The sequence below is a fragment of the Anas acuta genome, chromosome 2, assembly GCF_963932015.1.
Source record: "Anas acuta chromosome 2, bAnaAcu1.1, whole genome shotgun sequence".
Taxonomy (NCBI): domain Eukaryota; kingdom Metazoa; phylum Chordata; class Aves; order Anseriformes; family Anatidae; genus Anas; species Anas acuta.
In genome coordinates, this window is record NC_088980.1 from 38,595,343 (window position 1) to 38,620,126 (window position 24,784).

Genomic DNA, 24,784 nt, shown 5'->3' on the forward strand with positions numbered 1-24,784 from the left:
CAGTATGTGCCATTTCTAAAAGAAAAGATGACATTCTTGAAGATTAAAAACTCTTTTTGACATGATTTGTAATTAATAAGAATATATTTTTTCTTTGGTAGTTTTAAAAGTACTGTTCTGTCTCTTACAGAGAGCTTTCTTTCTCCCTACCCCAAAAGGAGACACTATTCTCTTTAAAATTAAAATAGTCTCCAAAACAGGGGGAAGGACTGCATTGTTGGAGTCTATCCACAGTGTAAATTAGAGATAATAACATAATAACAAATAATAATAAGATTGCACTAGAAAAGTGGTATATTCTTCCTCCAGTTGGGAACATTCTTAGCTCCTTGATATTAAAAATAAGTAAATAGACAAATAGAGTTTAAAAGGCAACCAAGGATCTATTTTTTCCCTCAAAGAAAAGGCATTGTCTGACAAATTGGGGCTTAATGCTTGTATTTTGGAGAGGCTGGTATTTAGAATTTTTTTAATTTAATGTTTGAATTGTGATTTTTTTGTTTGTTTTTAATATAATGTAGTTCATGTTGCTAATAGCAATACAAAACAAATTACCCTTTTCTACTGGGAAATCTGGCCAAAACAATTGTTCTTAAAGGTGAAAACAGCTTTAAGCTCTGGAACATAAAACAGAAGGCACAGTTTCAGAAGAATATCTACCGATTCTACTCTAGGCTGAGTTTTCTGGTTCATTCTAGTAAAGCATTAAGCACATATTTTAAGAGTATAATTCCACTTCATTTCTTAATTGGTTTATTTCTAGACTTCTCTCTTTTTTTGTGTGTGTCAACTAGTTGTTTTGGTCCTGTAGGCAAATAAATAATAACAATGTAAAAAGATGCATAGAGAAAAATATATTTTGAGTTCATGCACAAATTTCAGCTAAAAGTCTGCCTATCCACAGTCTGTTTTTCAGCTAGTAGATTACTTTTTTAACATAAATTATTTCTTCATGAAATAATGAACTTTTGGTCATGATTTTTCTATATATTGTAATATAGCTCTGTTTAATTTATTAATGCAGTTTTCCAATATAGTCAGAAGTGTTACATATTTGATTAACTACTATTAACCAGCAATGGAGGCAGAGTAACATTTCTGATTTTTATTACATATATATATATATATATATATATCTTTATTTTCTACATAGTAAATAGCATTTTGTTTTAAAGAAACAGATCAAAGTTATCTTATTTGCAATTCTATTGCTTTGAAGGAAAAAAAAAAAAGCAACAGCATGTTTTTATGGAAAAGATTGCTTCTAATTTTAGCAAAGATTGTAAAGTAAGAAAACATGATAGTAACTTCAGGCACATGATTACTTATTCTTATGTTTGATTTTCAGAGCCAAAAAAAAACCTACTGATTTCTCAGGTATTTATAATAAAACCTATACAAATAAAAGATTATTTTCTTAAACAACTATTACTACACTGCTTGACTTAATCATAATTCCTCCACTCCAGAGTAGGTCATAGCTTATCTTGTGCACTGCAGAACAATAAAACGTCACAAAATGCTTTTCATAATAAATATTTTTCATAGAAGATTTACCAAATAATCCCAACTATCTATTTAATAAGGAAGAGAGTTTAGCCATATTATTCATCAGCTGTGTAGAAAGGAGTGGTTTAATTAAGAAAATTTAACAAGCTTTGTTTTGACATTTATCAGTGTGGTTTGGTAACTTTGAGAAAAACTTACAATTTTTAAACAAACTTCTGGCCTTTTTAAAACAAAATACCTCCAGTTAATCCCTCACCTTTGTCAGTAGCTTGTTTGGCAGATGATCGTGTGCTATTAATGTAGGTGTAACTCACTGGTGTTTATTGCCTGTAGCATAACAGTTATGAATGCTGCAAAATGAGAAACCTCTCAACAGCATTTTTCTGTTTTGTGTAAAAGCTGTTGTAACAGGTAGAATATAGAATTGAATAAATCATACAGAGCAGCAGAAGTCTAATACTTTACCTGCATTATTATTATGAAAAATAAAGCATCTTGGATTCCTATTTACTACCTTTCTTTATAGTCCATGTGTACTTGGCAGCTGCACAGACCAAATTCCCTTTTTCCTATTAGGATAACTTGTCTAAGTCACTGATAGATGTGCATATGTTGCTTTCTTCCTGTTGGATACTGTACTCCCATTTCTCCTTTTCATATGATGTCTGAAAACCTCTCACCTTCTCAGAGGGTACAGTATAGGAATGAATGTCCATCTCATACTATCAGGAACCAAAATTGCTTAAAAATCATGAACATATAATTAACTTTGACACGTCTCCTAATGTGTTCAGTGGAGTAGGTTTTTTAGTTGCCTGTATGCATGGACTGCGGTGCAATCAATGCTACTGTGCAATACTGCTCAGCACTCTTCTGCATTTTAAAAGTTTCTCAGATTTTTCTTTCATGCTTCTGGGACTGCCAGGACTTTTATTATTATTATTATTATTTTTTTTTTTTTTAAATCTTTTCTTCTTTGCTTTGCTTCATCGTCATCCCAGAGTAAATACCCCTTTGCAAAACTATGCAGCACTCATACAATCTCACTTACACAGATCAACTTCTGTATTTCTATGGAACAAGTCATAGAATCATTAAGGTGGAAAAGACCTCCAAGATCATCTGGTCCAACTATCCCCCTATCACCAGTATTACCCACTAAGCCATTTTACTAAGTACCACATCCAACCTTTTTTTAAACACCTTCAGGGATAGTATAGATGCCTTTCTATCTCTACATGCAGATGTAGAAAGACTTGACCACCTGAGCAAGAAAATAGAGCATTTCATCCATTTTACACTTCATTCCTGGTTTTAAGTGAGTGAGAAGCAGTTTGGGAATGAGCTTTGTCATTTAACACTCTTTGTCATTTAACACTCTGCAAGACATTTCACAGATCTCCTAGCAGTATTCATGCCACTAAGCATGTTTTGATGGATCTTTGGCTACTTAAGGTGGAAACTACATGTAGTTTCAGACAGTTGATTCTGTTGCAATGCTCCCTGTGCAGTTTTACAGTTTATCCTCTGCTTCCTCTGCCTGGCAATTACCTGCTGCACTCAGCATGAGAGCAGGGCTGACCTGGAGCTATATAGTGCAAGGCAGGTTCCGTTTTGTTGCCTGCTAACTCATAAAGCCTGTTTACTTGCAGTTGTTGATGTACTTGATGTGTGGTACCTTTGAGCCATCAGTGCCCCTCAAGGCAGTGAGATGGTTATCTCATTATCATGTTTCTAATATGATAGTGTTTTGTTTTTTTTTCTAATATGATGTGGTTTGTTTGTTTGTTTGTTTGTTTGTTTTTTTCTGGGATGTTTCAGGCTCCCTTCCATAGCATTCAGTCATTCTAATATTTTCAAAAATGATAGCATATAGTCACCTATACTCTCCATTTTTGTCTCTCTCATATTCTTCTAATCTGTGATGGTGTTCTAGTTAGTAAATTCATCTTACAACTTATTGATGCAATAGATCATCTTTTCTATTATCAATCTTTTTCATTAATTCTTGAGGGTTTTTTTATAAATCTTCAACTTTAAGCCTGAAACAAACAGAGGATGGGCTGTAAGGTTGAGTCCTGAAAGATGTTGAAAAGGCTGAAGGGGAAGAGAGAAAAATAATCCATTTATTTTTTTCTGGGACTACATTACATATATGTGAGCCATCTCAAAATGTCAAGCCTCTTGGCTTTCTCTTCCTCCTGTGAATGGGCTAAGAGAAAGAAATTATGATAATTATTTATACATTATTTATAACAATACAATTAAATGCATGTATGTAATTAATTTTTTCATAACTGCATATTTTTAGACAAACAATTTTCATTGTAATTAGATTTTAAATTTAAATGAGGGGAAAAACTACTTCTAATTTTATCTTTTGAGTCATTTTGAACACTCTCCATTCTCATTCATTTCACTTCCTGGGATTATTGCATTCTGCATCAGATTATAAAGCTTAACCAGAGGTTTACATGTTGAAAAAAAAAAAAAAATCCAGGCTAGAAAAGCAGCTTATTGATGTTTTTAGACAGTGGTATGAAGAGAGCATAAAACAGTGTCGAACAAAGTTTTAGCCAGGAAATACTCCTGTCTTTCAAAGAGTATTGGTTTGGAAGCTAACCATATTTCTATTTTAGTTACTAAGCCGTGCTAGATGACAACACTTTTTCTAATATGCTTCACTATGCCTTAAGACAATATGATAATGATAACATTTATAATTTTTCTGCATGATGTTTCTACATTGGAAAAAATGGGGAAAAAAAATGTGTCTCATATCTTACACCAGTATGATTTTATTTGGTTGGTTGGTTGGTTTGCTTTGTGTTTGTTTGCTTTTTTCCCATAGTTGTTTTTATTTTACATTGATCTAGCAACAACCAGAAAATAGTCTCAAATTCTGAAGGATTCTTACAGTAACCTATCTTTTTATCATTTAGTTAAGACTAATTTAAGACTAATTAAGGCTAAAGGAAAATACTGCTTTCTTTTTCTTTTTTTTTTTCTATAAGAACGTGTCCTGAAGGTGCAGACTACGTGGAGATATAATAAGCAGCATGACAGGAAGGCTTGTATGGAAAAGTTCCTATAAGGCAGAAATGTGTGAAATTAAATATCATCTAGTCTTTGATCAATCTTTATATAATCAGTGCAACTTATGTGTCAGGTAGGCATTTTATGGAGACAAGAATCCATTCTCAATTTTATTCAGCTGGTAACCTTTTTAGTGTAATTTTTAAAGATCATAGATTTGTATAATAGGTGAAGGAAGGAACCTCTGAAGATCAGATATACACTCTCCTCTGCTCAAAGACATGAAAAGATACAAAATGAAAAAGCAATCATTTATGTACAAATGTGATCTAAAACTTTACTGTTATAAAAATAAATATTGGATTTTTTTTTTAATCTATACTTCCACTTAGTGAAACCAGAGGTACAGAAATTACCTACAAAAGAGTCTTAGCCAAATCATATAGATCCATATAGCTCATTTTTAATGACTACACTAAGAAATACATAACTACAGTATATTCATATATACAGTAACATTTATTGCATGCAGTAACCTGAGCAAGAACTGCATTAACATCTTAAGGTGTTACTGTTCTTTTGGAGATACCGCTGTATGTAGAAAATTAAGGTTACCTCCAAAGTACATAAAAGACAGGTTTATGAACTATTTAAAAGTCTCAGGCCTGGTAGGAACACTACAACCCAGCAGAATACCAATCTAGACCCTAAGCAGAATTTATGGATGTTGATTTTGATCACTAGGTTCTATGTTTGATCTAAATAGTAAAGCTTATTGATTGCTTAAGTGTTATCGCTTATAGAATGACAATACATACATAGGGTAAAAGGGGATGGGTGAATCCATTTGGTTGCAAAGTACTGTGCTATTAACTAGTCAACTTTGGTTTTGGTCATTGGCTGTTCCTTCTGCCCTGTCTGAAATCATATGTATGTTAACTCTAAAATTGGTTCTAGGCTTATTGTACAGGTCCATATGGATTTATAGTCTTCATATTTATAGTTGCAGAAATTATGCAATCCATTAGAAATAGTAAAGAAATTGCTGGATTCTTTTTTATATGACAGAAATCTAACACTGGCAAGAATGTGAGGAGTTTAATGGGTGTATAGGACCAGTGGAGATGCAGTCTGGAAATCACTGGAGTCTTGAAAGACAACAGACATCAGGTTTTGGTGTTGGATAGGAATGTAATGAGATTCAGAGTTAATAACATTTCCACAAAGCTGTTCTGATGTCCTTATGTTTTTCTTTTCAACACACTTGTAAAGACAAATAAACCAAATAAGTTTTTGCTCAGAAAAAATAAATTGAATAAAATTAAATAAACAAATCTGTCCTAACCTGAAGATATAAATTGTTTTAATGGGTTTGATATTGTCATAATTAGATAACTAGCAATCCTGTACAATGTGAAGTGTGTTAAATCATGTTTTTCCAACAATCAAAGATTTTACATAGTCATTCTCCAGAGCTCCCCTTAACAGAGAACAGAGAAAGAAAGAAATGCTGTAATGTTTTGTGAGTCATGTTCAGCAAATCTTCAGAACTCAGTTATTGAGTCACTAATCCTACTTTTCCTTTTGTTTTTTTTTTTTTTTCTTTGAAAACTGAAGGTTTTTTTTTTGTTTTGTTTTACTTCTTCAATGTCTATATTATCTTGGTTTCTAAGCTATTTATAATTTCATGATTAATAATGCTGCTAAGAACTCTAAAATACTACACATTCAGCTTTTCTGTATTATGGATCCATATGAAACACAAATTGCATCTCAGGGGAAGGAAATTATGGTCGTTCTCTTACTTAACAAGTTTATATACTTGGACTTCTGCTGATTTCTTTATATGCCAGGATAAGACTTCTTGCCCTGGGGTAAAATCATGCAAATTGCTTTCAAAGTTACTGTACAAGTGCTGTCTTCCCCAAAGTTTTAGCTCCAAATACATCTAGGATCCAGATGTATGTTCAGTTTTTTTTGTTTGTTTGTTTTGTTTTGTTTTGTTTTTAAACCTTTTGGGAGAATTGACTAGAGGTTAACGTACTCATCAAGCAACCTTCCAAAAAGTTTAATATTCATTATTAAAGAGAAAATTTTCTGAGGAAAAAAAAAAAAAAAAGTTTTAAAAATAAGTAAAAAGATTATACCTGTCCCTGCCTTATTCTTTGTAAGGTTGACCCTGAAAGCCAGACCATGCTGGGCTTTCTTAAAAGCTCTCCCCTGATATGCTGCTGTCCCCAAAACTCATCCCAATGATCTGGGCTGCCAAAACAGCTAGGCAGCTTTGGAGGTGTTTGGAAATAGGCAGTTGGTAGGTTAAAATAAAATTGTTGGGATAATATTTTTCAAGATCCACTGTATTGTCTTCACATTTGCATTTTAAAAACCATGCTTGAAGTTAGATACACTTGTTTTTATAAGTAGTATGTAGTTTTATTTAAATATAAAAATAACAATGGGAACTTAGAATCCACACTTTCACTATTTCTACAACTTGACCTTTAGTCTAATCAGATAGATCCATAGAACCAGTCCTGCAAACATTTATAAGTCTGTCTGGACTCTTCAAGTTGAATGAGGCTAGGCATACACCTGAGTATTTTAAAGAAGAGGAAGATTTTTGAATTTTATTGCTCTGAAAGATGTTGGCATTCATTGTAATTTCTATTGATATTATGTAAATCTTTACATGAATGTAATCTAGCAGTAGGAATATTGAAAATTTTTCTCCACTGTATCTTTTGTCTGCTGTAATCTGTAAGCTTTTCCAAAAGTGCAGCCTGCCAGAACAATGTACAAGCAGTGCCAGGTCTATTGTCTATTTTAACAGTTCTTCCTTTTGTCTTTGTCTGGCCTCATTAACAGTCTTTTCTTGATTTTGTTGTGTGAATTTTTGTTGTTGTTTTGTTGCTGTTGTTGTGGTGGTGGTGGTCATGTTTTTGTTTTATTTGTTTATTTAAATTAGCACATGGTTTGCTATGAAAGATGTGTATCAGAGCAGAGTGGGATACTACTTTCTTATCCCTGTTTTGGGGTGGGGGGAGAGGGAGGTAAGAACGTAGAACTAAAAACTGACAGATTATACCAATCACATTTACTGTCTACTCAATTCTTGATTTGGGGCAGGAGATAAAGAGATTGCTTTTTGTGTCGCTGACAGATTTTGTATTTTGAACAAGAAATAGGGTAGATCCTGCCAATTAAAGTATCTTTAAATATTTTTTTTTGTTAATGACTGAAGTGAAATTAACCTCCAAGTTATAAAGAAACATATGAAAACTAAAATTCTAACAAATTCTGTTAAACATGGAAAACTCATGAGAAAAATTTGAATGCAATGAAGTATAATTTTAAAAAAAAAAAAAAAAGTTATCAAAAGCTAACCATTAACAGTCTGTTATTAAAATCTTGGGCTAGCTTCACAGGCTAATTTGTTCAAAATATATGAATGATTTAGGATAAGGACTTAACAGAAGACAGAAGAGCTCATAGCAATTCACAATATTTGGTCACATAGAACAAAGTACCATTGACAGACCTGTTGTTCAACTTTTGCTGTTAATTCAGTATAATTCTGTACTGTAAGTAGGATCAGAGAATGCTGAAAACATCTGCTTCCACAAAATATGTCATCTTTATCTTTCCATTAAGCAAGGAAAAGAGATAAGAAGGAATCTGAGAAAAATACAGGAACAATCTGATGAAGTAACTCTAGAAACTATTATTAAAAAGGGAGATAGGGAGGAGTGTTGAGTTGCACAGTAAATGTGGATATAAAAACATCATATTTAACCTAAGATATTCTTTAAGAGTCACTAACTCTTGTGATTTAAAGGATTTGTGTTAGTTCATTGAAAAATTCCCTGATTATGGAGAGCTGAGGCCTGAACACATGTGAGGCATTAGGCTTTTCAGTGGTATGTTAATCCCTTATTATGTATTTGTATCTTTTCCATTGCCATACAATAAGTTTCCAAGGAATAGAACATATGGCATGTGTTCTACCCCTCCACCCCCCGTATTTTCAATGTTTCTAAATGTGTTTGTATTGTGTTTGTTGTTGTGTTTTGTTTTGTTTTGTTTTGTTTTCTGCTTCCAAATGCTGACTAAGAACATTAGTATTCTAGTTCAATTTCAAATCCTTTCCTAAAAATGTATTTTATCCTTTTGACCCCTCAGATACAAAGCATTATTCAAATCGTTTAGGACCCAAGTCTTGCAAACAAATCAGTAAAATGCATTTCAATTTTGTTCCTCCTTCTCATGAAGGCAATAAGAATCAAGGCAGTAAAAGCTGATAACACTTTTTTGAGCAACCAAAATACAAAATTACTTACCTGGATACTTAATACATTAACACTAAATTTAGCCATGTCTCTATATTTCCAGTTTTAGGGTTTTATAATTTAAATTCATCTTGAATTGTATAGCTAACAACTTGGTTTGACTACCTGTCCCCACAGAGATTCTTTTATTAAAGATTACTGTATCTTGACCCTGGAAAAATCTTTAGATCACTGGCTTTTGACAGCAAACCACTAGTGTTTGCAGCAGTGAAAATGCTCTTTTTCTGCTTGTAATAAGCAATTATAAATTATAAAAATCTTTAAACTCTCTATATTAAGATATTAAACAAGTGCAAGACCATAGATTTCAGACTATGTACATGGAAGAATTTGTTACAATTCTACTTGTGGTGCATGATCTATTATAGTTTTATCTTTTGAAACAAACTTTCATAACTGGATAACTCATTTTGCAAGACACAGAGCTGAAATTAAAAATTGAATTAGGCCCTTAGAATATTTCGTACAGCTCATGTTAACATTGAACATTGGTCTTTTTTTTTCCTTACGCATAATAGGAAAAATGCTTGTGTTTTTCTTTCAACTGCCTTTACTATTTAACAGTTTCACTTCTTAGTAAAAGATAAGAATATGAACTATTTTGCATCCTCTTTCTTTTTACATTAAATAATAATAATAATAAATAATAATAATAATAATAATAATAATAATAATAATAATAATAATAATAATAATAATAAGCATTTTAAACAAGGTACACCTAAAAAAGGTACACAAGCGCATTATCTTAAAGAAAAAGTTTTAAGAGACAATTCCTCATAATTATTTACTCTACAATGTATTTACAGATATAAAGCTATATGAAGGGTGAAGTCTTTCAATTTACTCCCTTTTACTGGCTGCTGTTTGTTGGTGGTGGTGGTGTGTTTTTGTTTTTGTTTTTGTTTTTTCTACGTTCTTCCAATGTTCATCTCTTTTTTTCTTATAGAACAATATTTTTGCAGGAAGGGAAAGAGAAGGGAGTTACTGGTAGAGTTTTAAAAGCCTAACTCTCGAGGATGTGCCTGGTCACAGTTTAATTAGTTTCATCAACTTTCAACTACTAGAATGTAAAGTCCTATTTTTACTTGCACATGATATGATGCACAAGCAATAAATGTCGTTGTAGTGTATTAATATAGTCTTGGAGCTGAAAGCCCAGATGAAAGACCCCAGCAGGTCTGTTTGAACACCAGCAAAACACCAGGAGACAGCCATATAGTATTTTCTTTGTGTCTATGTGTCTTTGTGTCTAGGACACAGTCATAAAATAAGAATTAACAGTTATCCTCAGACAAAAAAAAAAAAAAAAAAAAAAAAAAAGTTAAGTTAGAGGAGATCTTTACTCACATTATAAAGTACAAATGAAAAGTCCCTTCTAAACTCTTGAGGAGACAAATTCATACTTTCTAAGGTCTTTTTTGTTAAGCTGCTAATATTTGGGATTGGCTTGGAGTTTTAATTAAGACTGCTATTTAACATTCATACTGCACCTGTGCCTAGAGGTCCCAAAGTTCTGGGCAGAATTGTAAATTAATCCATGTGAACATATGTGCAAAGTGGGCCATTAGTACTTCCTAAGTCTGATTTTTTTAATTCATTTATTTTTTTAACTTTAACATATTAATACCCTTCCAGTTTGCTATTCTCATGAATCTTGAAGGAAACAATCTTTCTTCAATTTGTATAGATAACAGTGCAGGTTAGGAGATGGCAGTATCTGAGGTCTACTTCTCAGCTAATATCAAGTAGCACTTTTTCTAACTCAGGAAGAGCACAGCGGTTATTTTATTTACATAGCTTAATTATTGCAGTTTTTCTGTTTGGCAGTTATTAGAGTTTTATTGCTAAATTTATTGATACACCTGCTACTGACTTGGCAGTTGAGGAGTAGGATTTCTGCTTACGCAAAATTAAATACGTAGTCATATATTATACCAGTACAAATGTCTTCACTTTTATGGGCAATTGTAGAGTGTTTTTATTTTCCAAAACTGTACCTAACATCTGTGTATTTGGGAAGCCCCAATGTCTTCAAGAAAAGCTTAGCCTCTTCTACTTCTTTGGAGAAGAATAAACCTATGCTCTCAATTTAAAATTGATGAGCATTAAACATTTTTTATATCAACATGCAAGGCGTATGAAAGCTGAAAATCACTTCTAAAAATTCTGCTTGGTGAACTACAATACGTGTATGCCTATAAATATGGCATGCAGTCTTAGTGACTTGTCTATAATCAAGTTGTGGACATCTAAATAAAGAGCAGGACATTTGTATCCCACAGTATTAGGCAGTTCCTGCAGAGATTATGGGTAGTAGTTAATTAAAATTGCATGAATATTTATTTATTTATTTATTTGGTTGGTTTCGTTCTTCTTCCTATCCAGTAAGATAAAATTTCACGGCCTTGAACAGTTGTTAAACATGTATTTCCAATGGGATTATATTGGTCCTTCTTGCTTCAGTCCCATCACTGACTGAAAAATATTCAAAGTAGAGATTCTAGATCCTAGTAGAGTAATAGGTTCTTATGTGACACAGATCATCTAGATGGATGCACTAGGCTGGCATAGGAGATAAAACTACAGTGACGTAGGGGCAAAGTAGAACACTCTTCCTGCATGGGATTCCATGAGAGCAGCACTGAACCTTACCAAGTATATGCCTACCAATCCATATTCATTCACAGGTTTGGAGCTTTAACCCAACTTTTTATTAAAGAAAAATATTATTTCTGCAGGTAATATTTATACACACACACATATGTGTATATATATATATATAAACAAAACCTATTTTCTGACAATACTTTTTTCTGAGGAGCGTCATATGTTCATCGTTATGTTTAATTCAATACGTCTTTTTTACCATTAAATTATTTTCTTATATCAACAGAAATATTTTGGTTAAGATGTTTGTATGCTCTTGGAAGCCAATACTTTGCAGATATATATATATTTGTTACATGTTTTGGTTTGTTTCAGGTAATATCAAAATTATCAAACAAGTCTACGCTATCTCAGGTATGTTGCTCACGTTTTAAATCTGCAAAGCTTGACTTAGAAACATGCACACAGTTACAGCCAGATCAAAGTTGGAAAAACTCCAAGTGACTTCATTGGTTTCAGAATGAGTCTTTAAATAGCATCCTGAGATAGTTGTGCCATTGTCCATTTTATGATTAATTATGATCTTTTCTTCCAGGTGCCAAACTAGGATATCATACTATGGCATGCACATTTTAAACACATTATTCCTCAAGCCAAAGTCTTGAATATGGATAATATTCATTCTCTGTAGAGTATAGGCTACATGACAGCCAGGTCCAATGTAATTGATCTTTATATCAACTTTCAGATGACTATTATGTTTGACCAAAAAAAGCTGTTATTATATTTTAATAAATATCTTTTGATGTTTTAAATTTGTACGTTTTCATACATCTCAGACTGAAAGGTTTTACTTCACTATTTGCCAATGGATACAAAAAGAAAAACTTTCACTCAGTGGAAGTATTCCAAATACATCAAAATTAAACCTTTGCTGTAAAATATTTAAGTTGATACTGATAAGAGTTTAGAACATTTAGATAAATTCCCCAAACCTGAATTTTCAAATTGTCTTGGGTCCAACACCAAGCACCCACAAAGCAATTATTTATTTATGTATTTATTTTTAAATAGAGGTAGCTATGCCTTTTGTTGACTCAGTTCTGAAGCTGACGTTGTCACACTACTCATTAATGTGATTTTGTATAAACTGAGAAATCTGCCTACTGTCACAGCAGATGTTTCAGTCATAATAACTAAGGATGCAGAGGATATCTGGGCTTCAACTGAACTGTTATAAATGCTATTTATACATTCCAAATGGCTCCATACAAAAATGTGGAATGGAATTACCAGCCTCAGTTCTTTCCCTTGGTATACCAGGAGTCTGATAGTAACATTCAGAAGAAAGTACACCTCAGTAAAAAGTATATAAGTGTCACATGGCTTGTAAGACCTAGTCATGTGATCTTTCTTGGTACTAAGACATACTGCGTTGAGTTCACTGGCTATGAAACTAGAGAGCCTTGCTAATGCATTTGTTATCTTTTTCATGTACATATGTATAGCCACAGTTGAAGAGAGAAGCACTCCTACAACATCATTCTGAATTTGACCTTAATACTTATTATTTGCTTTTTTAGACGGAGCTCAAAGGAAATGGAAATATAAAGAAGAGACTCCCTTCAATTGTAGAAGATGAAGAAGATGATGATGAAGGAGAAGAAGAGAGCAGCACACTTTCACCAATCCATACAAGAAGCACAACTTGCGCTCAACAGAAGAAAGCTGGAAACAATAAAAGCCACCTGGGGAGGAACTTGAAGCAGTTGGCCTCAGGAACAGTGCCCTTCCATTCACCCATTCGTGCTTGCAGTTCTAACCCCTCAAGAACCAAACATGAAACTGAGCTTCATTACTATTCGAAAAGGAAGGAGAAAAACCTTAAGTTACACCTTTCAGCACTGAATGCTGGTGGCCCACCAGACCTGAGCCCAAGGTAATAGTTAGGAATGATTATTTTTTCCATACCACATAACTTCTATTAGATATATAATCACTGTAACGATTAAAAAAAAAATCAAGACAAAATATTTGGTATTCAAAATGTTAATACTTTTTCAATATGTCCATATTTTGTTCATCCCGCGGAGAAGGAATAGTCTTTTCATTGTAGAAACTATTGAACACTTTAGGACTTCTTTGCAAGATAAAGAATTTCTGTGAGCAAAAAGGGAAAGTACTGAGCAATTATAAAAATGACTATTTTAATAGTCTGGTTTTATAGTATCATTTTGTCCATCTATAATAATCTTTATTCCCACAGTAACACTGTAAAACATACTCAGTCCATCAGAGATATAGTAATTTAGGAAGCAAGTTGATGATAAGGTGGCACAGCTGTGCAAATACAAAAATTACTGGAGCAGAGACTATAATGGGAAACTATTGCCTAGCAATTTTAGAAAATATTTAGAGTTTTTTTACATTAGATAAAGAAAACCTGACAATACAAGTTACGTATAAAGTAAACATGGATTTGAGAAAATCTGTTTTGCCATGAATTTTGACATAAAGTCATATAATGCTTTTTGTGGTATTAAGCATATAATTAAAAAAATGCTTTTATGTTATTTGTAAGATAATTTATTTTTTCTTAGTTCTAAATTCTTGCAATATAATCATTAATTGTTAATAAAATCAAGAGTTTTAGGATCTTTTCATCACCAAAATCAATATCACTTTTTTGACATATGAAGAACAACAGGAGGTGATTATTCAGTTCAAGTTTCAGTTTCTATAAGTTTAGGTATTTCACATGTTCAAGAACTTCCTTTATTCATGATAGGCAGAATGGTATTTTCACCAGCTTTCCTTTGTAGACATGAAAGAACCATAGTTTGACCAATATTTATTTATTTCTAAGACACCTGTCCATACAGATGCAATAAAAATAGTTACACATTTAAGAGTATATAACAATCTTTTCCCCTCATCATATATTTTATCAATATAATCACATTTCAAATAGAAGTATACAAACTGATTTCCCTGTATTTGCCAATACAAGGAAAAATAATATATGAAAAACTAACTTCTACATGAGCAAAACTGAAATGCATAACAGATATCTTCTCATTTCTTCCTTGGATCTCATGTGAGTCTGCTTCAAGTCAGCTATGACAGATGGTTATTTGCATAAAAAAAGGTAATTCTGGGGAAATACACCTTTCATATTTTCTGCTGAACTGCAATTTTGCTCCTTATTTTTCTGAGCATATGCATCCAGACATTTGCACTCAAGGCTGTAAGAGCAAATGTGAAACAAGTGTTGTTACATGTGTTATTATTTATTAATTATTTCAATTCATAATTTCTAACTCCAGAATAATCCTAATAGGCTAGAAAATTGTCTCATGATGTAAGTGGTTTGCAGACTTTTTCACCTAAAAGACTTTCATATTATTTCCCCAAATTGGTTTACATTATTAGAACATTGAAACTGACTGGTTAAAAGCACTTTAAAAAGAGCTTCAAATATTTTTTAGCATATATGAAAGAGAAAATAAGATCTTTTAATTAATAGCCTCACTTTTATTTGCTGTTGTACAGTGGTGTAAGGGTGTAAGATACTGGTTTGATCTGAAATGTCCAGTCAATGTAGTGGGGAGGTTAGTAACCTCACTTTTCAAAAGAATGCACTTTGTCTTATACTTTTTCTGTGCATGTTCCCTAGAGCAAGTGAACAAGAATTTCTCAGTCAGTTCAGTTTTTTTTCTTTGACGTTATAATGAAGGCAGTAGACAAAACATACAGAGACTGGTTAAAACGCTGAAATAGTCCTGGACAGAAGAAATAGAACTCAACATCATAACTTCCAGGATACAGTCTTAATCTTCCTTTTGCATTCTGCATTTGAAGTAGAGTATCAAAAGGAAGAAAGCCTGGGAGGAATGCCTGGGAGGAAGCATTTATGCATTTGAATCTCCTCAAATCCATATTGTCAACAGTACTCTGGCCCTGACCAGCTAGATAGAAGAAGTCACATATTAGTCTTTTTTTGACTTTTTGGTTTCTAGGAGTTGTGATATCTGTCTTCAGGAGAAAATTCAGGGCTGTAATAGCTAATTCTTAAAGGGGAGAGATTTTTGAGCCTACGTGTTTTCTATTCTCTGGATTGTTACTCCACATTCCAGTTGCTTGTTTATGAATAAGCATCTTTCTCACTATATGTTTACTGAGGCCTGTCTTGTAGCATTCCAGAACTAGCTATTTTTGTTAATATATTTTCCTTTAAGTCTGTATCATTAAACACTTTAAAGAATACAGCAGCTATAAATTCCAAGTCACGTCTGTGTAGTTTTTCCCGTGTGCTTTGAAGGCAGTTGAAATGTTAGCATTTGATATAATTAGAAATCTTGACAAAAGGGATATCAGTGTTTAAAGTTTGCTTTTTGAAGCAGTGAGGCCAGATGACATTAAATAGATTTTATAGCAAATTCCAAAGTAATCATTCAGGTTTTCAGCTGCAGGTAATGGTATAGTCCAGAATAGCCAAGGCACCACATTTGAGCCTCATCTTTTCCCAGAGGCTGGTTAAAATTAGAGTGTAATTTAACAAAATCCAGCTGGCATCATGAACACTAAAGCATGACACAAAGCCCTAAGCCCATGTGAAGAAACAGGACAAGAATATATACAAGAATATATACATATATATATATATGTATATATATAAAAGAATATATGTACAATATGTATACAGAACTATTCAATTTACAGAGGTCTTTCATCTGTGATGTATTTGATTTGTATTTATCATATCTTTGGCTGTGTTTTACAGAGATGTCATGAATATTTTTCAGGTTTAGGCACTGCATAATTAAGCCTAATATAAGAGTGTGTTACATGCTAGAAGATTTAGACTTGATGAGAGCATAGAGAATCATCTTTAGTCTATGTTGAAGAAGATTACGGATGTAGATATGGAAACTGAACTATATTCAATAAAAGCTCTGTTAGGACCTGTTATATATACAGCAAAAGTCACAACAATTTTGAAATTTCACTTAGCAATATTTGACCTCATATTCTTTCTTCTGATAGAAAAGGTAATCTATAGTGACACACAAGATATTATAAGTGTAATGCAATATTTTTTTAGATTTTTTCTAAATTTAATATAATGTAAATTTCACTATTGTTTTAAGATGTGCCTTTTAGGAGTAATTTTCACAATATAACTATGAATGTGATGTCTAGGAAGGTTTAGGAAGCGGTTCCCTTAACTCTGTTTTTTCTTACAGAATTGTTGATGGGATTGAAGATGGAAACCACAATGAGGAGAGCCAAACCTTTGACTTCAGCTCTGATCAGCTCCAGCAGGACTCCAGGGTATCTCCAACAGTTGGAGGTGAGTGTTGCTTGGGAAATCACTCTTCAGAGAAAAGAGTTTTCATAACTGCTTTTTGTACCCTTTGTTTCTTTGATTATCAGAAGGAAAAGTCCTTACAAGCAGCATAAATTGATCTAATATGTATCTGTACTTTCAGTACTATTTCAGTACCACACTGAACAATGTGGAAAAATACAACAGGGTCCCTAAGGACAGTTGTTTTCCTACTAACAGTCACCATAAAACAGCTTGCAAGGAGTAATATATTTTCATGAATTATAGTTTTACCATTGTAGGATCAGCCAGGAGCTTCATGCTCTGATTTTTTTGGACATGGAAGGTACTAAACACATGGACAAAATTTGATAACAATACATTTTAATAATAATTTTTTTTAAACATCGAAAAATGCAATATGCAAACTTGTCTCTCAATTTTTGTTAAAAGGATATTTACAGAGGCAAAAGGGTATGGAAGTACTTAGTGTTTCAGAAGTAGGCAGTGAAACCTTGAAGAGCAAAGGGTTTTATGCAGCCTTATATGACTTACACTCTGAAAAGGTTGACAATATAGCATCACAAGGAATGCAACAGGTCAGCAAGAAAAAAAAAAAAAAAGAGGGACTATGGGGACACCAGTGGACTAATGCTGAAGTGACCAAACTATTGTTTCCAACAATTCCAAGATTGTTTCCAACATTTTCCTTTTGTAAATAAATGTTCTTCATGTACTTGAGTAAACACTCTTCATGTAGTTATAAACCTTTTGCATGGAGGTCACAAGGATATTTTTTGTCCCTCTTGAAGCTAATAATAAAAAAACTAATAATAGTAGCATACTTCTATCTATAGTTTCCAGACTATTAACATGTCATACCATTGGCACCAGGGTTGTCATTTTCAGTCCTTTCAGATTGAAGAGATCACTTTCCTCATTCACACTTTTCTTACACATTATAAAGTAAACTTTAAATACAAGATTTTATTTTCATTTGATCCAAGTACAAACTAGGTTTTAATTTAAAGCAATATACAAGATTACCATTCGAGATTCCAAGATATTATTCTTCTCTCATTTACATTTATTTAAATTATTTTTCAGAGGCTGAAATTGGTGCTGCAGTGCTTGTTATCAAAGCAGAAGAGACCAAACAACAAATCAGCAGACTTAATAATGAGGTAATGAGCTTCTGTGGAAGTTGGAGCTTATTAACAATAATTCAAGAAATGCTGGAGAAAACTAAGCAAATATGGGAATATGATTAATGTGCAATACACGAGTTTGAAAAATTGGATGGGGTTCCTAAATTTAGGGCAGCTAAATTTTAGCTCTTCCAGTGGTTAATTTTCAAAATTAAAGAACTATAAAAGTTTGTGTAGAAGCTGGAAGCTAAAATCAAAGTGTGGTTTAGTATAGCTAGATTTTGAATTTCATTAGGATTTCTTCTCTTCTACATGTGTTTCTGTTTCTCTCTTTCCTCTCAATCCTTCCTCAAGCACCTTATTCCAACTTTTCTTTTTGGGGAGTAACACTATGCTTTTGGAGATTTTCCTTGAAATAAATGAAATCTAGTCATTTTCAAATCACTCTACATGAATCTAGTAAGAAATAGACAGAAGTACTTCCATTCATGCTCAAGAATAGACCTGAGGAATACAGGGCCAATATTGCTCAGTTGTGCTTTCCATTCATCCCTCCAAAGAGTTTCAAACATAATCTACCATCAGTCTGACACTAAAGAGATGTTCTCTGTCTAAACATAGTGGCTGGAAATAAAGATATTTCCAGCCACTGCAATGTTTCAGTCAACAAGATGAAAGCTTCAGACTTTAACTGCACAATTGTATTGTAAGACTAAAATCTGTTTGCTATATACTCTGTCTTTCAATACACAAAGATATTAGAGAAAATTTCTTAAGAGCCCACTAGAGGAAACATTTAAATTAAAGTCAAACCATACAGCTTTGTTTCTTTTTCCTAATCTTTTTTGTTACCAGAAATATCAATTTTTATTTTATTTTCCTTTCCATCTTGTGCAGGCTTAATCTAATTATTCTTTATTTGTATATATGAATTATTGGGCTTGTAAACCTCTTTTATCCTGGGTCAAGTTAACTTGGTAAGATAATTTACATGTACTGAGCTAAGAGTACAGGCACAGCTAGTTATTTACGATGAATACATCAACTTGGTTGTATGTCAAACTGCGGAGTTCAGAACAAAGCACCATGCCCCATTTACTACAGATTATTAGCAAAGCTTGATCAAAGAACTCAAAGAGCATAAGGAGTGATTCTAAACTGGTATGGATTTAGATGTCACAGGTAACATCCTGGGAGCAAATCCCATAGAGACAGACAATTATCCTCCAAGTCATCCCATAGATCAAAATTCATGTATATATTGAAAATCTGCATCACTAGAAGACTGCTTAATTGCATATTCTACATGGATATATATTCGTGTACTCAAACATGCCCCACATAGAGTGCATCTGAACTGACAGTACTAAGTGACTTGGCCCTTACCCAAATAGCCCATGAGTAGCTTTGCTGGAATATACTAGCTGTCTTTTTGTTGTTGTTGTTGCTACAGAAAGTATTGAACAGTACCTGTAGACCCTATGCTTCTTTTTTTTCCCATCAGTTGGTGGTGATCATTAATGGAAGAATATGACCAATGTAGCAGCAGACTCTTTGCAGTAGTCAAAATACAGTCAGAGTTTGAAATTGAGCTTCTTTGGAAAATATGCAGACTCCTTCTAAAAAGGAAAATATTGAGAAAGCAGGTCACAAGTGGCCAACAGCAGCAAACATTGTCATAAATACATTTTCCAGTGGAAATCAGAAGTCAGTCAACAAATGCAAAAATACATGCTTTCATGAAAGGCAATTGTATTAAAACAGTTCACTAGCTAGCTTAAAAACATTTCAGCTGTTTGTTGGGAGAATAAAGACATATATCTTCCCATTCAGACTTTCAAGACAGGCTGTTAGCAGAGCTGCCTCACAAACAAAAGAAGGCAAACCCAGCTCCACATCCAGTGGAACTCATGGCAACATTTTAGGTATATAATATTCACTACATAATGCAAAAGAAATTCCTTCTACCTAAGAATGGGGCTAACAGAAGGCAGAACCTTGATTTCACTTCTCAGAGTTTGTTACATAATATCTTTAGGACTAACACATACAAACTTCCTTGCTAGGCATTGAGAGACAGACTTCCACATGCTCCAGATTCCTATTCTAAAGCTCCACAGATTAGCTGCCTAGCCACTTACCCAGCTTCTTCATTCCCTCATCTAACCTCATTTCTCATTTTGAGCCTGACTGAGAACTAAACTAATAGAAAGGACTTTCTATCTGGTTCAGCATTGTAAAGTGAACTGGAATAGGACTATTAGACTTCCCTATTACAAATTCCCTAATAGAAAACTCCTACTTACCTGTAGAAGCTGTTCTACTTAGTCTAAATAAACATTGAATTAATAATAATCTTCAATCATAGTTCAATATGTGGCAGGTGAGACAGTTTAGGTACAGATTCTTGCTCATGTAGAAATTCAATTGTTTAATCAATAGTTTCAGAATTCAGTGACTGAACACACAACAGAATGGTACACTTTCTTACATGGAGAAAGCTCAATTCAAAAACCTACTCCAGATTATGCTGATTGAGACTTTAGGAATAGTCTTGTGCTGGACAAGCATGCATCCTTCATTTGTGGAGATGTGTACATCCAACCTGGCCTTTCCAATGCATTTCTCTGCAAAGCCTGTGTGTATCTAAACACTTGCCATTTCCCTGATACAATCATATTTAAACATGGAATTAAACTAAAGAACCCAGGAGAAAAAATAGGAAACAACTAAATAAATATTTTCAGTTATACAGATGGCCTTAAATCTAGACTGGGGCACCTGCCGGCCACTGTCTCATTATCTGTGTCCTACTACATATTTACATGTAGTTCTCTATCATTTGATTGCAACTATACAGAAAGAGCATGGAAATATTTCCATTTTAAATCTTCAACTTGAGGGAGGGAGGGAGGGTAGAAGGAAGGAAGGAAGGAAGGAAGGAAGGAAGGAAGGAAGGAAGGAAGGAAGGAAGGAAGGAAGGAAGGAAGGAAGGAAGGAAGGAAGGAAGGAAGGAAGGAAGGAAGGAAGGAAGGAAGGAAGGAAGGAAGGAAGGAAGGAAGGAAGGAAGGAAGGAAAAAACAACAAAAAAAAAATCTGAATTATTTGAAACACGGAGAAGCTAAAAATAAGAAAATACAGAAATTTTAGTCATATTTTTTCTCTCACGACTTGCAGTGGACACGTGCATGTTCTCTATTCAATAATACAGGGACATTTTTTCATACTTGGACATACAGGATACAGCTAGCACAATTCATACAGACAAACTCGGATGTCACATCCCCTGTTCTTCCTATCCAACTCATCTCTTATTCAGTCTCTTACAGCTGCCTTAGTTAAAGCAGTGCTAAGTATAATGGTCAGAAGCAGACCTACAGCGTTGTGGTTAGCAGGCCAACAGACCACAGCTTGCTGTCAGCACAGAGTGCAGAGCGCATAAACATGGCTTTGCATTTGGCCATGTAGAGATGCTGTCAAATGCCCAATATTATTCAGAAACCTGGATTTGTATGTATAAACAAGACATACAAAGAATGAGGCTAGGTTGACCCCTTGCTTAAAGCAGGCATTTGAAATTGATTTGAAATTTTGCTACATCAGTAGATTCCACAATTACAGTACTATATTGGCATAACGAACAGAGTATTCACATCACTCCCATTCAACGGAAAAACAAATAAACACAAGGAAATATAAATTGGGTCAGGTTTTATACTAGAAAATTGCCTTCTATGTAGCTGAATTTTGGAATACTTAGTGGAAATTCAGCTATTTTTAATTTTAGGGTTTTTTTTTTAGTTGCAAGTGCTTAAAATATTCTAAGTGTTCAACCCTTGTTCAGATCAGTGAAAATGTATTCATATGGATATTTCACTTTCATCTAACAAAAAGGACAATCCTGACTAAATGATTATTTTTTCAGATCACCTAGAGAAATTTTATAAATAGAATATTATAAAATGTATGTTGCAACCAACTTCTAAAAATCAAACTCATTCTCTTCTCGGGAAAGGCAGGAAAAAAACATATTCATTTGCAAAACATCCTTCAATAAAAACAGACGTGGCAAAATGTGAACTAATAACATTTACTGATGATGAAAACTAATTATGTTCAATCTACCCATTTTTTACTTTAGCTATGTCCATTTATCACAAAAGACAACATATAAAGCCTAGAATTATTTGTGTTAAGAAATAAAAGCTTTCTAAATCACAAACACAAATTAAACACACTTTTTGGTCTGTTGATATTTGTTCAGGTATTTTTTCCTTTAATCATAAATATTCATATTTCTTAAGAACTACTACGTTGTTGTTTTCTATACCTCTTGCTCTTGTACTTTAGTGGGTTTGAGTACTCTGTCTTTGTTTCTTTTAGTTTTAGTTTAAAAGCTTAAAAAAAAAAAAAAAAAGTTAAAAAAAAAAAAAAGCAGGACATAAGGTATCCATAAAGTGTCTAAAGGACGTAAGGCTTATGCATTGTAGAATCTCTTTTACATTTTTCCTTAGTGGAAATGAACCTGAGACATCAACAGTGAAAGAAAAGAGGTATAAAAATTAACTGAGGGCCAGAAGCTGATTTGAACAATAACAAAAATATTACTACTATGATTGGAGATAACCATTATAGTGTTAACTTGAATGGGCATTTCAAAACCTTCCTGTATCAGAAAGATCTATTTTCCTAACATCTAATTATAAACCTCTGTTGACATACGACATTATCATTTTCCAGAAGATATAAGAAAAAATTGACTGACATTCTTTGTCTAAAACTAATTTACACTGGAAACATATTGTTCCAGCCAATCTCAACAAATGCAATTCCTTCAGACTTTCATAGCTTGTCACATTTTCTAAGATTCCTTATTAGTAGGATTTTCATTTGAATTGTCTTTGGTTAGATCTTTTAAGGCTCTTACAAAGTGTTTGATCCTAAACTGCACCAGCCTAAGTAATTCCCAGTAAAGATAGCCCCCTGTCCTGAATAATAATAAAAAAAATGCTGATTATATATCCTGGGAGCATGATTAAAGCATGCAGCGTGTAATTCAATGAAACTCCACAGACCCTTTCCTGTAATATTCTGCCTAGGTAGAATTTATACTCAAGGTTTTGACGTTTTCTTTTCAGCTGTGATGTTTAACATTTACTTTTGTTGAATTTCATATTACTAATATTTAACAGTGAATGTGAACTCCATTTAGCCATTAAAAATAAATATAAAATAAAAACAGGTTGGGATAGAGAGCTAAAAAGTTTATCTTGAAATGTCCTACCAGGACAACAGTATGTTTACTGATCATAAACCATTCCGGTCATGCATTAATATAACTTATAGTGATTGTATGCTGGTCATATTTTCTTAGTTGGTTTAGAAGAATGTCATGATTACATTCTTCAATGTAACTTCTGAGTCATCTTCTGACAAGGTATATATTACTTTACAATTGTAGAGAATTAGATCATTTTACCTGTTTCACCATGTACTATTCTTGAGAAATTTATGGCTGTCTGTTCTCTTTTGACTATTTTTTTAGGAGCTTATAGAAATTGCTTAGCATGTTTTCCTGATAACATATGTAACACCTCAGTTGTTCTTTCAAAAGTAGACATCGACTGCTTCTCTTCTCCCAGTCAACTCAGAACTCCATGATCCTCCATTTGGTCTCAAAGTCCATAACTAGTCGAACAGAATTTGCATTTGATAGTTTCTGAAGTTCTTGAAGCAGTAATTTCCAAAGCTAGTTTTCTTTGTGCACCCATCATGACAACACAGTACTGATTCTATGCCATCCACATCCAACTACATGTACAAAGAGCCATGAATGATTCAACATGCAGTCTGGGACCCCTTTTCTAGACTGAATTTTATAGGGGTGCTGTTGACTTGAATACACTTAAATTATCAAGTCTTTTATACTTTCCTGTTTTGTTCTTAAGTTATTTAATAGTAATATCAACAGTCTTAGTGTCTTAATTTACTCAGACAGACTGTTTACCCCAGAACTAGAGGAGTCTGTCTAGCAAGTAGGCAGAGAAACCAGCAAATTTTTTTATACTTAAGGAAATTTCAAAAGTTTCCAGATTTACTTCACTGAAACTGACTCTTCTTATCATCGCACAATTCCCATCTATTTAATCTGAACTAAGACTAGATACATTGCATTGTTTTTCTTCTGCAACTAACTTAATTCCTAAAGTGCCATTAGGTCAGAAATGTCTGTCACCATTGCCATTATGGTGGCATAGAAGCTGATGGATGATCAGTGAAAATTCTGCCTCAGCTCCATTTTCATCTCACTCATTCAGCAATGCACTTACTGGAAAACATACTATTTTAAAAACAGGCAGTTAATTTGGGCCTCAAAGACAACTCATTCTGATTGAATGTCTCATCAACTTTAAGAAGCACCAGAATAAAAGTATCAATGAAATACTAAACAGAATAGCAACGCTGCATTGACAGTACAAGCATCCAGCTTCTCCACAGTGCCAAAATGCAACTTCGATTTCCCAAGAAGCAAGTTTTCTTCTTCACTTCTTGAGTGTTCAAAAAAAGTCATGGCAGGAAGATATCTGGGTGAAGTTTGAATTGCAAAGAGGAATAAACCACAGAGATTATAAATTGCGAAGTATTCTACTAGGTTTCTAATCAGAAAATGAAAGCTCATTCCAGACCACTCCAGGACCATTGATGAGAGAAAGGAATTTTGGTAGAAAATGTAACCAAAAATAAATAAATAAATAAATAAATTACATGATTGTATATAGAATGAAAAACAAACAAAATCCATTTAA

The 24,784-nt window shown here is 33.3% G+C and overlaps 1 protein-coding gene across 1 annotated transcript in view; it reads left to right on the forward strand.

Annotated features, from left to right (window-relative positions):
- The window catches only part of KCNH8 (potassium voltage-gated channel subfamily H member 8), a 181,283-nt gene that overhangs the window by 152,288 nt on the left and 4,211 nt on the right, over window positions 1-24,784 (forward strand). Inside the window, exons 12-15 of the mRNA XM_068674337.1 lie at window positions 11,877-11,915; window positions 13,085-13,440; window positions 16,748-16,854; window positions 17,938-18,014. Of these exons, the coding sequence (XP_068530438.1) occupies window positions 11,877-11,915; window positions 13,085-13,440; window positions 16,748-16,854; window positions 17,938-18,014 (579 nt within the window). The remainder of the gene's footprint in view (window positions 1-11,876; window positions 11,916-13,084; window positions 13,441-16,747; window positions 16,855-17,937; window positions 18,015-24,784) is intronic.